The following is a 17,109-nucleotide window of genomic DNA, read 5'->3' on the forward strand; positions in this document are numbered from 1 at the left end:
ACTTGAGGTGTCCTGTATAAACAGTAGAACTATAGAGAATGATTTGTCTTGAGGTGTCCTGTATAAACAGTAGAACTACAGAGAATGATTTGACTTGAGGTGTCCTGTATAGAACTATAGAACTATAGAAAATGATTTGACTTGAGGTGTCCTGTATAAACAGTAGAACTACAGAGAATGATTTGACTTGAGGTGTCCTGTATAGAACTATAGAACTATAGAGAATGATTTGACTTGAGGTGTCCTGTATAGAACTATAGAACTATAGAGAATGATTTGACTTGAGGTGTCCTGTATAGAACTATAGAACTATAGAGAATGATTTGACTTGAGGTGTCCTGTATAAACAGTAGAACTATGGTCATAGCATCTAGAACCTTGATTTCTTCTTGAACTATAGGTAGAACTTTGATCATTTCCAAAGCCATTCTCTCTATTCACACGCTGTGGTGTGTTTTCTATTTTGAATGCTAGAGGTTCGGCAAGAGAGCTGCGGAGACCATTGACAACAATAAGCTGATCGAAATTATTGCTTTAAACTGAACATATTCTGAACACGAAGTAAGAAGCCGTTGTGATGTAGAAAACAAAACATACTCCCATGCTCTCTTTGACCCTTTAAAAGCACTTTGATGAAGAGTTATTTCGTATTAACAAGAAAGACTGTGGATTTTAAAATGTCGGTTATTCAATGATGATTTTAAATCACCTTTGTGCCCTTTAAATGCAGCCTATTCATTTAAAAATAAATAAAAGGTTGAAAAAAGAAGATTTATCCGTTTTATTTAGCTACAGAACTACTCCGTTTCTCCAGAACAGATACTTAACTAAAAACTGCGAGGAGAAAGATTGAGACATTTTGACTCCAAAAGCATACAAACGATTTGTTCATTAAGAAGATGTGCTTCATCATCATCATCATCAATGCACATAGGAAGGAACAAAACAAATTTCCAGAAGCCTGAAAGAGCATAAATACAGTATGTAAAAAAAAAAAAAAAGCATCCTATTCTGTTAGAGCTGCAAGGCGTTGAGCTTTTCAACTAATCTCTCTGTGTACTTCCCAAATGCACTCTATTCCCTGCACAGAGCAATACCCTTGACCAGAGCCGGATGGGCCCAGGACATCCTATTCCCTGTACAGAGCAATACCCTTGACCAGAGCCGGGTGGGCCCAGGACATCCTATTCCCTGTACAGAGCAATACCCTTGACCAGAGCCGGGTGGGCCCAGGACATCCTATTCCCTGTACAGAGCAATACCCTTGACCAGAGCCGGGTGGGCCCAGGACATCCTATTCCCTGTACAGAGCAATACCCTTGACCAGAGCCGGATGGGCCCAGGACATCCTATTCCCTGTACAGAGCAATACCCTTGACCAGAGCCGTATGGGCCCAGGACATCCTATTCCCTACACAGAGCAATACCCTTGACCAGAGCCGTATGGGCCCAGGACACCCTACTCCCTACATAGAGCCCACGCTCTGGTCAAACGTAGAGTACTATATAGGAAGCAGAGTGTTACTTGGGAGGCCGTCTCTCTCCAGTCACCTAAACTGTAACTTCATGTTACTGTGTCTGCATGTAGCATTTCATCAGTACTGGTGCCCTGTGTATATAACCATGTTACTGTGTCTGCATGTAGTATTTCATCAGTACTGGTGCCCTGTGTATATAACCATGTTACTGTGTCTGCATGTAGTATTTCATCAGTACTGGTGCCCTGTGTATATAACCATGTTACTGTGTCTGCATGTAGTATTTCATCAGTACTGGTGCCCTGTGTATATAACCATGTTACTGTGTCTGCATGTAGTATTTCATCAGTACTGGTGCCCTGTGTATATAACCATGTTACTGTGTCTGCATGTAGCATTTCATCCAAGCTAGGGTTGCTAAATTCAGCTTTCACCAAATTCCTACATTTTCCAGAAATCCTGGTTGACTGCTAAATAGTGTGTATATAACCATGTTATTACCTCGTACCCCTGCACATTGACTCAGTACTGGTACCCTGTGTATATAACCATGTTATTACCTCATACCCCAGTACATCTACTCAGTACTGGTACCCAGTGTATATAACCATGTTATTACCTCATACCCCTGTACATCTACTCAGTACTGGTACCCAGTGTATATAACCATGTTATTACCTCATACCTCTGTACATTTACTCAGTACTGGTACCCAGTGTATATAACCATGTTATTACCTCATACCCCTGTACATCTACCCAGTACTGGTACCCAGTGTATATAACCATGTTATTACCTCATACCCCAGTACATCTACTCAGTACTGGTACCCAGTGTATATAACCATGTTATTACCTCATACCTCTGTACATTTACTCAGTACTGGTACCCTGTGTATATAACCATGTTATTACCTCATACCCCTGTACATCTACTCAGTACTGGTACCCAGTGTATATAACCATGTTATTACGTCGTACCCTGTGTATATAACCATGTTATTACCTCATACCCCTGTACATCTACTCAGTACTGGTACCCTGTGTATATAACCATGTTATTACCTCATACCCCTGTACATCTACTCAGTACTGGTACCCAGTGTATATAACCATGTTATTACCTCATACCCCTGCACATCTACTCAGTACTGGTACCCAGTGTATATAACCATGTTATTACCTCATACCCCTGTACATCTACTCAGTACTGGTACCCAGTGTATATAACCATGTTATTACCTCATACCCCTGCACATCTACTCAGTACTGGTACCCAGTGTATATAACCATGTTATTACCTCATACCCCTGTACATCTACTCAGTACTGGTACCCAGTGTATATAACCATGTTATTACCTCATACCCCTGCACATCTACTCAGTACTGGTACCCAGTGTATATAACCATGTTATTACCTCATACCCCTGTACATCTACTCAGTACTGGTACCCAGTGTATATAACCATGTTATTACCTCGTACCCCTGCACATCTACTCAGTACTGGTACCCAGTGTATATAACCATGTTATTACCTCATACCCCTGTACATCTACTCAGTACTGGTACCCTGTGTATATAACCATGTTATTACCTCATACCCCTGCACATTGACTCAGTACTGGTACCCAGTGTATATAACCATGTTATTACCTCATACCCCTGTACATTTACTCAGTACTGGTACCCAGTGTATATAACCATGTTATTACCTCATACCTCTGTACATCTACTCAGTACTGGTACCCAGTGTATATAACCATGTTATTACCTCATACCCCTGTACATCTACTCAGTACTGGTACCCTGTGTATATAACCATGTTATTACCTCATACCCCTGTACATCTACTCAGTACTGGTACCCAGTGTATATAACCATGTTATTACCTCATACCCCTGTACATCTACTCAGTACTGGTACCCTGTGTATATAACCATGTTATTACCTCATACCCCTGTACATCTACTCAGTACTGGTACCCAGTGTATATAACCATGTTATTACCTCATACCCCTGTACATCTACTCAGTACTGGTACCCTGTGTATATAACCATGTTATTACCTCATACCCCTGTACATCTACTCAGTACTGGTACCCAGTGTATATAACCATGTTATTACCTCATACCCCTGTACATCTACTCAGTACTGGTACCCAGTGTATATAACCATGTTATTACCTCATACCCCTGTACATCTACTCAGTACTGGTACCCAGTGTATATAACCATGTTATTACCTCATACCCCTGTACATCTACTCAGTACTGGTACCCTGTGTATATAACCATGTTATTACCTCATACCCCTGTACATCTACTCAGTACTGGTACCCAGTGTATATAACCATGTTATTACCTCATACCCCTGTACATCTACTCAGTACTGGTACCCAGTGTATATAACCATGTTATTACCTCATACCCCTGTACATCTACTCAGTACTGGTACCCAGTGTATATAACCATGTTATTACCTCATACCCCTGTACATCTACTCAGTACTGGTACCCAGTGTATATAACCATGTTATTACCTCATACCCCTGTACATCTACTCAGTACTGGTACCCTGTGTATATAACCATGTTATTACCTCATACCCCTGTACATCTACTCAGTACTGGTACCCAGTGTATATAACCATGTTATTACCTGGTACCCAGTGTATATAACCATGTTATTACCTGGTACCCAGTGTATATAACCATGTTATTACCTGGTACCCAGTGTATATAACCATGTTATTACCTGGTACCCTGTGTATATAACCATGTTATTACCTCATACCCCTGTACATCTACTCAGTACTGGTACCCAGTGTATATAACCATGTTATTACCTGGTACCCTGTGTATATAACCATGTTATTACCTGGTACCCAGTGTATATAACCATGTTATTACGTCATACCCCTGTACATCTACTCAGTACTGGTACCCAGTGTATATAACCATGTTATTACCTGGTACCCAGTGTATATAACCATGTTATTACCTGGTACCCAGTGTATATAACCATGTTATTACCTGGTACCCAGTGTATATAACCATGTTATTACCTGGTACCCTGTGTTTACTGCCAAGTTGTTACTCATTTTTTATTTATTATTTTTCAATTTTTTCTCTGCATTGTTCTAAAGGACCCTTCAGTCAGCATTCCACTGTCAGTCTACACCTGTTGTTTACGGAGCATTTCACTGTCAGTCTACACCTGTTGTTTACGGAGCATTTCACTGTTAGTCTACACCTGTTGTTTACGGAGCATTCCACTGTCAGTCTACACCTGTTGTTTACGGAGCATTTCACTGTCAGTCTACACCTGTTGTTTACGGAGCATTTCACTGTCAGTCTACACCTGTTGTTTACGGAGCATTCCACTGTCAGTCTACACCTGTTGTTTACGGAGCATTCCACTGTCAGTCTACACCTGTTGTTTACGGAGCATTTCACTGTCAGTCTACACCTGTTGTTTACGGAGCATTCCACTGTCAGTCTACACCTGTTGTTTTCGGAGCATTTCTCTGTAAGTCTACACCTGTTGTTTACGGAGCATTTCACTGTCAGTCTACACCTGTTGTTTACGGAGCATTTCTCTGTAAGTCTACACCTGTTGTTTACGGAGCATTTCACTGTTAGTCTACACCTGTTGTTTACGAAGCATTCCACTGTCAGTCTACACCTGTTGTTTACGGAGCATTCCACTGTCAGTCTACACCTGTTGTTTACGGAGCATTTCACTGTAATTCTACACCTGTTGTTTACGGAGCATTCCACTGTCAGTCTACACCTGTTGTTTACGGAGCATTTCTCTGTAAGTCTACACCTGTTGTTTACGGAGCATTTCACTGTTAGTCTACACCTGTTGTTTACGAAGCATTCCACTGTCAGTCTACACCTGTTGTTTACGGAGCATTCCACTGTCAGTCTACACCTGTTGTTTACGGAGCATTTCACTGTAAGTCTACACCTGTTGTTTACGGAGCATTTCACTGTCAGTCTACACCTGTTGTTTACGGAGCATTCCACTGTCAGTCTACACCTGTTGTTTACGGAGCATTTCTCTGTAAGTCTACACCTGTTGTTTACGGAGCATTTCACTGTTAGTCTACACCTGTTGTTTACGAAGCATTCCACTGTCAGTCTACACCTGTTGTTTACGGAGCATTCCACTGTCAGTCTACACCTGTTGTTTACGGAGCATTTCACTGTAAGTCTACACCTGTTGTTTACGGAGCATTCCACTGTCAGTCTACACCTGTTGTTTACGGAGCATTTCTCTGTAAGTCTACACCTGTTGTTTACGGAGCATTTCACTGTTAGTCTACACCTGTTGTTTACGAAGCATTCCACTGTCAGTCTACACCTGTTGTTTACGGAGCATTCCACTGTCAGTCTACACCTGTTGTTTACGGAGCATTTCACTGTAAGTCTACACCTGTTGTTTACGGAGCATTTCACTGTCAGTCTACACCTGTTGTTTACGGAGCATTCCACTGTCAGTCTACACCTGTTGTTTACGAAGCATTCCACTGTCAGTCTACACCTGTTGTTTACGGAGCATTCCACTGTCAGTCTACACCTGTTGTTTACGAAGCATTCCACTGTCAGTCTACACCTGTTGTTTACGGAGCATTTCACTGTCAGTCTACACCTGTTGTTTACGGAGCATTCCACTGTCAGTCTACACCTGTTGTTTACGAAGCATTCCACTGTCAGTCTACACCTGTTGTTTACGGAGGATTCCACTGTCAGTCTACACCTGTTGTTTACGAAGCATTCCACTGTCAGTCTACACCTGTTGTTTACGGAGCATTCCACTGTCAGTCTACACCTGTTGTTTACGGAGCATTTCACTGTCAGTCTACACCTGTTGTTTACGGAGCATTCCACTGTCAGTCTACACCTGTTGTTTACGAAGCATTCCACTGTCAGTCTACACCTGTTGTTTACTGAGCATTCCACTGTCAGTCTACGCCTGTTGTTTACGGAGCATGTGACAAATACCTTTTGATTTGATTTGGAAGATTCCTAGAATCAGCAGGGAATCAGGAATCCTCCAAACCGGGATTTCTGGAAAACCTGGGAATTTGGTGAAAGTTACAAGTATTGTGCAAATCCAAATCCAAGCTAACCGTAGTAATTGAATAGAGCCTGGCTAAAAGCAGCAGGCTATATCATACACAGATGTCTTTCACGGAGCATCTACCAATCCCTTCAGGATTTCACAGGGATTTTTTGTGTTATTTTGTGGGCAAAAAGTCTTGATTTTGATTTCTGACATTTTGCATATGCGATGATTTCGTCCAATTTCAGATGGCAGAAGTACGGAATCCTGCAGGGACTGATCTTCAAGCATAAAGCTGCCAATTATCACTTCACAGCTCAAATTCAGTTCTTCTTTCAACTTTCAACAGAAAATTTGCTATGTAGTTAGACAACAATAGATGACGAACATTGTAACGCTGGCTTTTCAAAAAGTAATTGCAAGAAATGTCAGTGCATTCGTGAAGAATTATCAATCTGAAGCCAACACATTGATCATGGCTATTATCTTCTTCTAACAAGCTAAGTGGAGATCCATGTGCTTGGGCCACAGCTTAAACAGCTTTCAGCCCATTTTGTACAAAGCAAGGTGCTTCCCAAATGGCAACCTATTCCCTAGGCTATACAGTGCACTGTGTTTGACCAAGGTCCACAGGGCTCTGGTCAATAGTAGTGCACAATTTAGATAAGAGTGCCATGTGAAACGCAACCCAAGATTTTCAGAGATAAAATCAGGCTTCATAGTAGTAGTAAGAAATGAATACAGTAGTCATATAGTACTAATACAGTAGTCAGAGTAGTATTACAGTAGTCATAGAGTATTAATACAGTAGTCATATAGTACTAATACAGTAGTCAGAGTAGTATTACAGTGGTCATAGAGTATTAATACAGTAGTCATATAGTACTAATACAGTAGTCATATAGTACTAATACAGTAGTCAGAGTAGTATTACAGTAGTCATATAGTACTAATACAGTAGTCATATAGTACTAATACAGTAGTCATATAGTACTAATACAGTAGTCATATAGTATTAATACAGTGGTCATATAGTACTAATACAGTGGTCATATAGTACTAATACAGTAGTCATGTAGTACTAATACAGTAGTCATATAGTACTAATACAGTAGTCATATAGTACTAATACAGTAGTCATATAGTAGTATTACAGTGGACATATAGTACTAATACAGTACTCATACAGTACTAATACCGTGGGCATAGCGTAGAGACATTATTTTGCATAGCATTTGGCCTCGCTGTCCTTTTAGCAACAGAAAGCATCTGGACCTGTGTGAGAAAATGATGTAAATGCCAAATGTTCCCGGTCGAGTTTACCTGTTCCAAATGGTACCCTGTTCCCTATAGGGCCCAGAGCCCTTTGGTTTCTGGTCAAAAGTAGTGCACTTTATAGGGAATAGGGTGCAATTTGGGATGCAGAGTTGGTGGCAGAAACTAATCATCAGTGATGACTATCTGGAGTTCTAGAAACATGGAGGAGCAAAAGAAAGGACTGTTTTAAGAAAGTAGAAGCTGTGTTATCATACCGTAGAAAGAGTCAAGGCAAACATGGCAATACTATTCCCATAGAAATAATATCTGTAGATTGGGGTTGCATCGCAATACCAGGTCAAACATACGGAAAGTACCCATACGTTTACCTGTCAAATTGCCAGGGTTAGAGGCTCCAAGCCCTTTCTAGAAATTATATTTCTATGACTATATCCATATTATAGCTCTCATATTATAGTTTGTGTTGAGATGAAAACAATAAGAGCATAACTCTCCTAGTAAACCATGATGATTAGAATAAGGGATTAAGACCATAACTCTCCTAGTAAACCATGATGAGTAGAATAAAGGATTAAGAGCATAACTCTCCTAGTAAACCATGATGAGTAGAATAAGGGATTAAGAGCATAACTCTCCTAGTAAACCATGATGAGTAGAATAAGGGATTAAGAGCATAACTCTCCTAGTAAACCATGATGAGTAGAATAAGGGATTAAGAGCATAACTCTCCTAGTAAACCATGATGAGTAGAATAAGGGATTAAGAGCATAACTCTCCTAGTAAACCATGATGAGTAGAATAAGGGATTAAGAGCATAACTCTCCTAGTAAACCATGATGAGTAGAATAATTGATTAATTGCTTGGCATTGTGTTCGATATGATAGCAGTATGTGGGTCCAGATTATGCAACAGTATGTCTGTAGTGGTTTAGTGTAGTGGACTAGTGTAGTGGTATAGTGTAGTGGTAGAGTGTAGTGGTTTACTGGTATAGTGTAGTGGTATAGTGGTATAGTGTAGTGGTAGAGTGTAGTGGTATAGTCTAGTGGTGTAGTGTAGTGGTGTAGTGTAGTAGTGTAGTGTAGTGTAGTGGTTTAGTGGTATGGTGTAGTGGTATAGTGTAGTGGTATAGTATAGTGGTGTAGTGTAGTGGTTTAGTGTAGTAGTGTTGTGTAGTAGTGTAGTGTAGTGGTTTACTGGTATAGTGTAATAGTGTAGTGTAGTAGTGTAGTGTAGTAGTATAGTGGTATAGTGTAGTAGTGTAGTGTAGTGGTATAGTGTAGTGGTGTACTGGTATAGTGGTGTAGTGTAGTGGTATAGTGTGGTAGTGCAGTGGTATTATGTAGTGGTGTAGTGGTATAGTATAGTGGTGTAGTGTAGTGGTATAGTGTAGTGGTGTAGTGTAGTGTAGTGGTATAGTGTAGTGTATAGTGTAGTGGTGTAGTGTAGTGGTGTAGTGTAGTAGTATTGTGTAGTAGTGTAGTGGTGTACTGGTATAGTGTAGTGTTATAGTTTATTGGTGTAGTGTAGTAGTGTAGTGGTGTAGTGTAGTGGTGTAGTGTAGTGGTATAGTGTAGTGGTGTAGTGTAGTGGTGTAGTGGTATAGTGCAGTGGTCTAGTATAGTGGTGTAGTGTAGTGGTATAGTATAGTGGTGTAGTGGTATAGTGTAGTGGTGTAGTGGTGTAGTGGTGTGGTGTAGTGGTGTAGTGGTGTAGTGGTATAGTGTAGTGGTATTGGTGTAGTGTAGTGGTGTAGTGGTATAGTGTAGTGGTGTAGTGTAGTGGTGTAGTGGTGTAGTGGTATGGTGTAGTGGTGTAGTGTAGTGGTGTAGTGGTGTAGTGGTGTGGTGTAGTGGTGTAGTGGTATAGTGTAGTGGTGTAGTGTAGTGGTGTAGTGGTGTAGTGGTGTAGTGTAGTGGTGTAGTGGTGTAGTGGTGTGGTGTAGTGTAGTGGTTTAGTGGTATGGTGTAGTGGTATAGTGTAGTGGTATAGTATAGTGGTGTAGTGTAGTGGTTTAGTGTAGTAGTGTTGTGTAGTAGTGTAGTGTAGTAGTGTAGTGTAGTGGTGTAGTGTAGTGGTATAGTGTAGTGGTAGAGTGTAGTGGTTTAGTCTAGTGGTGTAGTGTAGTGGTGTAGTGTAGTGTAGTGTAGTAGTGTAGTGGTATGGTGTAGTGGTGTAGTAGTGTAGTGGTATGGTGTAGTGGTATAGTGTAGTGGTATAGTATAGTGGTGTAGTGTAGTGGTTTAGTGTAGTAGTGTAGTGTAGTGGTTTACTGGTATAGTGTAATAGTGTAGTGTAGTAGTGTAGTGTAGTAGTATAGTGGTATAGTGTAGTAGTGTAGTGTAGTGGTATAGTGTAGTGGTGTACTGGTATAGTGGTGTAGTGTAGTGGTATAGTGTGGTAGTGCAGTGGTATTATGTAGTGGTGTAGTGGTATAGTATAGTGGTGTAGTGTAGTGGTATAGTGTAGTGGTGTAGTGTAGTGTAGTGGTATAGTGTAGTGTATAGTGTAGTGGTGTAGTGTAGTGGTGTAGTGTAGTAGTATTGTGTAGTAGTGTAGTGGTGTACTGGTATAGTGTAGTGTTATAGTTTATTGGTGTAGTGTAGTGGTGTAGTGTAGTGGTGTAGTGTAGTGGTATAGTGTAGTGGTATAGTGTAGTGGTATAGTGTAGTGGTGTAGTGTAGTGTAGTAGTGTAGTGGAGTAGTGTAGTGGTGTAGTGTAGTGGTGTAGTGGTATAGTGCAGTGGTCTAGTATAGTGGTGTAGTGTAGTGGTATAGTATAGTGGTGTAGTGGTATAGTGTAGTGGTGTAGTGGTGTAGTGGTGTGGTGTAGTGGTGTAGTGGTGTAGTGGTATAGTGTAGTGGTATTGGTGTAGTGTAGTGGTGTAGTGGTATAGTGTAGTGGTGTAGTGTAGTGGTGTAGTGGTGTGGTGTAGTGGTGTAGTGTAGTGGTGTAGTGGTGTAGTGGTGTGGTGTAGTGGTGTAGTGGTATAGTGTAGTGGTGTAGTGTAGTGGTGTAGTGGTGTAGTGGTGTAGTGTAGTGGTGTAGTGGTGTAGTGGTGTGGTGTAGTGTAGTGGTGTAGTGTAGTAGTGTAGTGGTGTAGTGTAGTGGTGTAGTGGTGTAGTGGTATAGTGTAGTGGTGTAGTGTAGTGGTGTAGTGGTGTAGTGGTGTAGTGGTATGGTGTAGTGGTGTAGTGGTGTGGTGTAGTGGTGTAGTGGTATAGTGTAGTGGTGTAGTGTAGTGGTGTAGTGGTGTAGTGGTATAGTGTAGTGGTGTAGTGGTGTAGTGGTGTGGTGTAGTGGTGTAGTGGTGTGGTGTAGTGGTGTAGTGTAGTGGTGTAGTGGTGTAGTGGTGTGGTGTAGTGTAGTGGTATAGTGTAGTGGTATAGTGTAGTGGTGTAGTGGTATAGTGTAGTGGTAGAGTGTAGTGGTATGGTGTAGTGGTATATTGGTATAGTGGTATAGTGGTATAGTGGTGTAGTGTAGTGGTATAGTGTAGTGGTGTTAGTGGAGTGGTATAGTAGTGTAGTGGTATGGTGTAGTGGTGTAGTAGTGTAGTGGCGTAGTGGTGTAGTGCTGTAGTGGTATAGTGGTATGGTGTAGTGGTGTAGTAGGGTAGTGGTGTAGTGGTAGAGTGTTGTGGTAGTGGTGTAGTGTAGTGGTGTAGTGGTAGAGTGTCGAGGTATCGTGTAGTGGTGTAGTGTAGTGGTATAGTGTAGTGGTGTAGTGTAGTGGTTTAGTGTAGTGGTATACTGGTATAGTGTAGTGGTGTAGTGTAGTGGTTTAGTGTAGTGGTATAGTGTAGTGGTGTAGTGTAGTGGTTTAGTGTAGTGGTATAGTGTAATGGGGTGAAACAGGAGCCTCTGTCACAAATTCCAGAAATATAATAAAATGCCCTACTTTTGACCAGAGCCCCTACCTAACCCTAACCTTAACCTTAACTCTAACCCTAACCTTAACTCTAAACCTAACCCTAACCTTAACTCTAACCCTAACCTTAACCCTAACCTTAACTCTAAACCTAACCCTAACGTCATGTGCCCTGATCAAAAGTAATGCACTCCATAGGCAACAGGGGGCGTTTAAGGCCACTTCCCTGGCCTTCTCCTTCTATGTATAGGGGTTCACAGCTCCTTTGATCACTGGTTCCCTGTTGAGGTACGTAGCCCAGTAAACCAGGTTGAATGTCCCAAACAGAACAGGAAACACTATACGGGACATCTTGTCGATCTTGCTGACGCTGTTGTAAGTCTTTTTGGGGTCGGGGGTCTTGACCTCAGCCAGTTTCAGCTGGATGTCTGCGCTGTTAGAGATGGTGGAGATGGCATTGTCCTTAGTCAGGTTGGGAGTGTAGCTGACCCCAGCTGAACAGGTGTTGTTAGGTTTCTTGGACAGAGCCGTAGGGTTTTTCTGGTCAGGAGAAGGACAAAAGGAAAACATTGTTTCAGTATTTCATTCTAAATTCACATTGATAACATTGAATCCTATTTAAATGAGGAAACATCTTGGCTCTGAACACAACTTTCCCTCAGTAAGCTGAGTACTATAGCAACAGTGGTAAAGAAAGAATAGAATAGACATTCTAGACTGACGTTGGGGCTTCAGTGAAAACGATGGAAGCAATGTGTTAAGGATGATTGGCTGTAAACAAAATCAGGGCATCAATAGTATCAATAGTAGTACAGCATTACTAGTAAAGGTATCAATAGTGTCATGACGGGCCTGTGAGGATCAGCTCTACAGAGATATCTCTACGTCCCGCAGAGTGGGGGGGTTATGACACCTCACGCCCATCGTAAATTTTAGGGCAGCAGACTAATCCTTTTTCCTTTAGTGTTTGGGACTGGAAGGTCTGTGTGTACCGTATGGAGAGTCGACCATAGAACTGTAACATGCATTACATGGACTGGAATGTCTGTGTGTACCGTATGGAGAGTCGACCATAGAACTGTAACATGCATTACATGGACTGGAAGGTCTGTGTGTACCGTATGGAGAGTCGACCATAGAACTGTAACATGCATTACATGGACTGGAAGGTCTGTGTGTACCGTATGGAGAGTAGACCATAGAACTCTAACATGCATTAAATGGACTGGAAGGTCTGTGTGTACCGTGTGTACCGCAGATACCCAACAGAGATACCCAACAGAGATACCCAAAAGAGATACCCAAAAGAGATACCCAACAGAGATACCCAACAGAGATACCCAACAGAGACTTTCAACAGGTATTATAATATATTATAATATAATACATGTATTATAATACTTCTTACCCATAAGAGAGGCAGTTCGGGGCAAGGTGTTCGGGCTAAACTAAGCGTAGTTTACAAATATATTCAAGTGTTGCTTTTCTCTCTCTCTTTAAATCTCCATCTTGTGTAACATGTGTCATTTTGTGTCGGTCCGCTATGGACCTGTTGTCATTGTATTAAGTTCTAACCAATAACCTAGTCCTAGACTATGTGTGTATGTGTATCTTATGTTATCATTTAGCTTGTTAGTAAATAAATAATCAACTCAACGTGTGTGGTATGGAGTGATTACTGAGACCGGGGTTTGTGCAGATTTACGAATTATGCAACGTTCAGAATGAGACTGACGAGGGAATTAATTAATTAGTGACTGCTATGACATCAATATTTTCAGACATCAATAGTACAGTGTATCAATTGTACAGTTTACACTGTTATATTGATACCTTAACTAGTTACACTTTACTATTGATACCTTTACTAGTCACACTGTTATATTGATACCTTAACTAGGTTAAACTGTACCTTTGATACCTTAGTAGTTAAACTGTACTATTGATACCATAACTAGTTAAACTGTACTATTGATATACTGTACTATTGATACCTTCACTAGTTAAACTGTACCTTTGATACCTTAACTAGTTAAACTGTACTATTGATACACTGTACTATTGATACACTGTACCTTTGATACCTTAACTAGTTAAACTGTACTATTGATACACTGTACTATTGATACCTTAAACTGTACTATTGATACCTTAACTAGTTAAACTGTAGTATTGATACACTGTACTATTGATACCTTAACTAGTTAAACTGTACTATTGATACTTAACTAGTTAAACTGTAGTATTGATACCTTAACTAGTTAACTAGTTAAGGTATCAATATAACAGTGTAACTACTTAAGGTATCAATATAACAGTGTAACTAGTTAAGGTATCAATATAACAGTGTAACTAGTTAAGGTATCAATATAACAGTGTAACTAGTTAAGGTATCAATATAACAGTGTGACTAGTTAAGGTATCAATATAACAGTGTAACTACTTAAGGTATCAAAGGTACAGTTTAACCTAGTTAAGGTATCAATATAACAGTGTGACTAGTTAAGGTATCAATATAACAGTGTAACTAGTTATGGTATCAATATAACAGTGTGACTAGTTAAGGTATCAATATAACAGTGTAACTAGTTAAGGTATCAATATAACAGTGTAACTAGTTAAGGTATCAAAAGTCTTCTGATCATACACGAATAAACAATCCAGCTATCCAAAGATCGACAATTTTTTATTTCACGGAAGAAATCAACCAACACACAAACAGAGCAATCCCATCCCACAGACAAACAGAGCAATCCCAGCCCACACACAAACAGAGCAATCCCAGCCCACACACAAACAGAGCAATCCCAGCCCACACACAAACAGAGCAATCCCAGTCCACACACAAACAGAACAATCCCAGCCCACACACAAACAGAGCAATCCCAGCCCACACACAAACAGAGCAATCCCAGCCCACACACAAACAGAGCAATCCCAGCCCACACACAAACAGAGCAATCCCAGCCCACACACAAACGGATGCATGCCCAACCAACACACAATCGATGCATGCCCAACCCACAGACAATCGATGCATGCCCAACCCACAGACAATCGATGCATGCCCAGCCCACAGACAATCGATGCATGCCCAACCCACAGACAATCGATGCATGCCCAACCCACAGACAATCGATGCATGCCCAACCCACACACAAACGGATGCATGCCCAGCCCACAGACAAACGGATGCATGACCAGCCCACAGACAAGGCCAGTAGCTAGGGGAGGATAAATGCTAGCAGGAGATAGTGGACTGCCTCAGTGCCTGGAGGCTGGCAGAGCCTGGAAGCTGGCATAGCCTGGATCCACGCAGAGCCTGGAGGCTGGCAGAGCTTGGAGACTGGCAGAGCTTGGAGACTGGCAGAGCCTGGACCCTGGCAGAGCCTGGAGACTGGCAGACCCTGGACCCTGGCAGAGCCTGGAGATTGGCAGAGCCTGGAGATTGGCAGAGCCTGGACCCTGGCAGAGCCTTGAGACTGGCAGAGCCTAGACCCTGGCAGAGCCTGGAGACTGGCAGAGCCTAGACCCTGGCAGAGCCTGGACCCTGCCAGAGCCTGGGGATTGGCAGAGCCTGGACCCTGGCAGAGCCTGGACCCTGGCAGGTTGAGCTGTGTACCTATTGACTCACACACACACACACACACACACACACACACACAGAGACACACACACATAAACACATCCATAACACACTCACAATACACTCACACACAAACATAAGCACACCTACAACACACACAAACATAAACACACCCACAACACACAAACATAAACACACCCACACACACACACACACACACCTATCCACCCACCTACAAATACACACACACCTTACGCGTATCCTCCATGGCTTTCTTCCCATCCCAGGCCCAGCTCCTCTTGGTAAAGTAGTTGACGGTAGCGAACTCGATAAGAGCAGAGAAGACGAAGGCATAACAGACTGCTATGAACCAGTCCATGGCTGTGGCATACGCCACCTTGGGCAGAGAGTTACGGGCACTGATGCTAAGAGTGGTCATGGTCAGCACGGTGGTCACACCTATGAAGAGAGATGAGGAAGGAGAAACATAATGGAGAGAAGGACAAACCAAGGCTGGTTTCAGGCATTTTCTCTGTCCACGAGGAGATCTTTTCCCATTGTTTCCGTAACTCTCTGGCCCAAGGTGGCGTATGCAACGCAGAGAGATGGAGACACTTAGAGAAACAGGCAAATAGAGAGAGAAACAGGAAGAAACAGACAAATAGAGAGAGAAACAGGAAGAAACAGACAAATAGAGAGAGAAACAGGAAGAAACAGACAAATAGAAACAGATATGCTGGGTACCTACTGACCAAGAAAATATGTTATGAAAAATGAAAACAATTCTATTTAAAAATATATAATTTTTTAAAATTATTATTATTTCATTTTTATTTAACCTTTATTTAACTAGGCAAGTCAGTTAAGAACAAATTGTTATTTACAATGACGGCCTACACCGGCCAAACCCGGACGACGCTGGACCATTGGTGCGCCGCCCTGTGGGACTCCACATCACGGCCGGTGGTGATGCAGCCCGGACATGCCTTATTAAAATAATGGTTTAAGGAAATACACCACGTTACTATAACACAAAACAGCTCAATCAATCAAGCCTGATAGTGCTGTCAGTACAAAAGCAAAGCATATGATAAAAACAAGATTGAAAAGGTAGCGGAATGGGGTAATGTCTTAGTGTGGGGTGGGAAGAATGCAATTAAACAACCTTGTGTGTGGTACAGCTCACATTAGTGTTGGGGCACCTCTACTAAGACTATGAATTAGGCTGTTTGAGAAGGTTTGAATCCTAAGCAACCTGCCAACACATTGTTGGAAGTACAACAGACCAACATAACTACTGCAGTAGGTCAAAGCTGTACGCTACAAAACCTCAGTAGAGCATTGGGTGGAAAATGCACTGTGGTGCTCATGGGAATTTCCTTTCGTTTTTTTTGCCTTCAGAAAACTGTCACGCTACTGACCGAAGACAGTCCTGGCATCTACAGACTCATAGAGATGCAATATAATTCTGTTGTCACGCTACTGACTAAAGACAGTCCTGGCATCTACAGACTCATAGAGATGCAATATAATTCTGTTGTCACGCTACTGACTAAAGACAGTCCTGGCATCTACAGACTCATAGAGATGCAATATAATTCTGTTGTCACGCTACTGACTAAAGACAGTCCTAGCATCTACAGACTCATAGAGATGCAATATAATTTTGTTGTCACATTACTGACCGAAGACAGTCCTGGCATGTACAGACTCATAGAGATGCAATATAATTCTGTTGTCACATTACTGACCGAAGACAGTCCTGGCGGGGACAGACTCGCGGTTGAGCCAGAAGGACACCTGGGAGAGGATGACGGTCATGAAGCAGG

At 41.7% G+C, this 17,109-nt stretch overlaps 1 protein-coding gene and 1 long non-coding RNA gene across 2 annotated transcripts in view; both read right to left on the reverse strand.

Annotated features, from left to right (window-relative positions):
* Positions 1-7,302: 7,302 nt before the first annotated feature.
* LOC118964708 lies at positions 7,303-8,852 on the reverse strand. Its single transcript, XR_005051932.1, has 2 exons — positions 8,410-8,852; positions 7,303-8,316 (listed from the first exon to the last, which is right to left on the reverse strand). It is a non-coding gene; the product is annotated as an uncharacterized LOC118964708 (long non-coding RNA).
* Positions 8,853-11,548: 2,696 nt separating this feature from the next.
* LOC110524869 (gamma-aminobutyric acid receptor subunit alpha-5) overlaps positions 11,549-17,109 on the reverse strand; it is a 72,851-nt gene continuing 67,290 nt past the window's right edge. Inside the window, exons 8-10 of the mRNA XM_036978987.1 lie at positions 17,032-17,109; positions 15,531-15,739; positions 11,549-12,234 (exon numbers count right to left, since the gene is read on the reverse strand). The exon at positions 17,032-17,109 is cut by the window's right edge and continues 75 nt beyond it. Of these exons, the coding sequence (XP_036834882.1) occupies positions 11,935-12,234; positions 15,531-15,739; positions 17,032-17,109 (587 nt within the window). The 3' untranslated portion in view covers positions 11,549-11,934. The remainder of the gene's footprint in view (positions 12,235-15,530; positions 15,740-17,031) is intronic.

The sequence above is a fragment of the Oncorhynchus mykiss genome, chromosome 5 (assembly GCF_013265735.2).
Source record: "Oncorhynchus mykiss isolate Arlee chromosome 5, USDA_OmykA_1.1, whole genome shotgun sequence".
Classification (NCBI taxonomy): domain Eukaryota; kingdom Metazoa; phylum Chordata; class Actinopteri; order Salmoniformes; family Salmonidae; genus Oncorhynchus; species Oncorhynchus mykiss.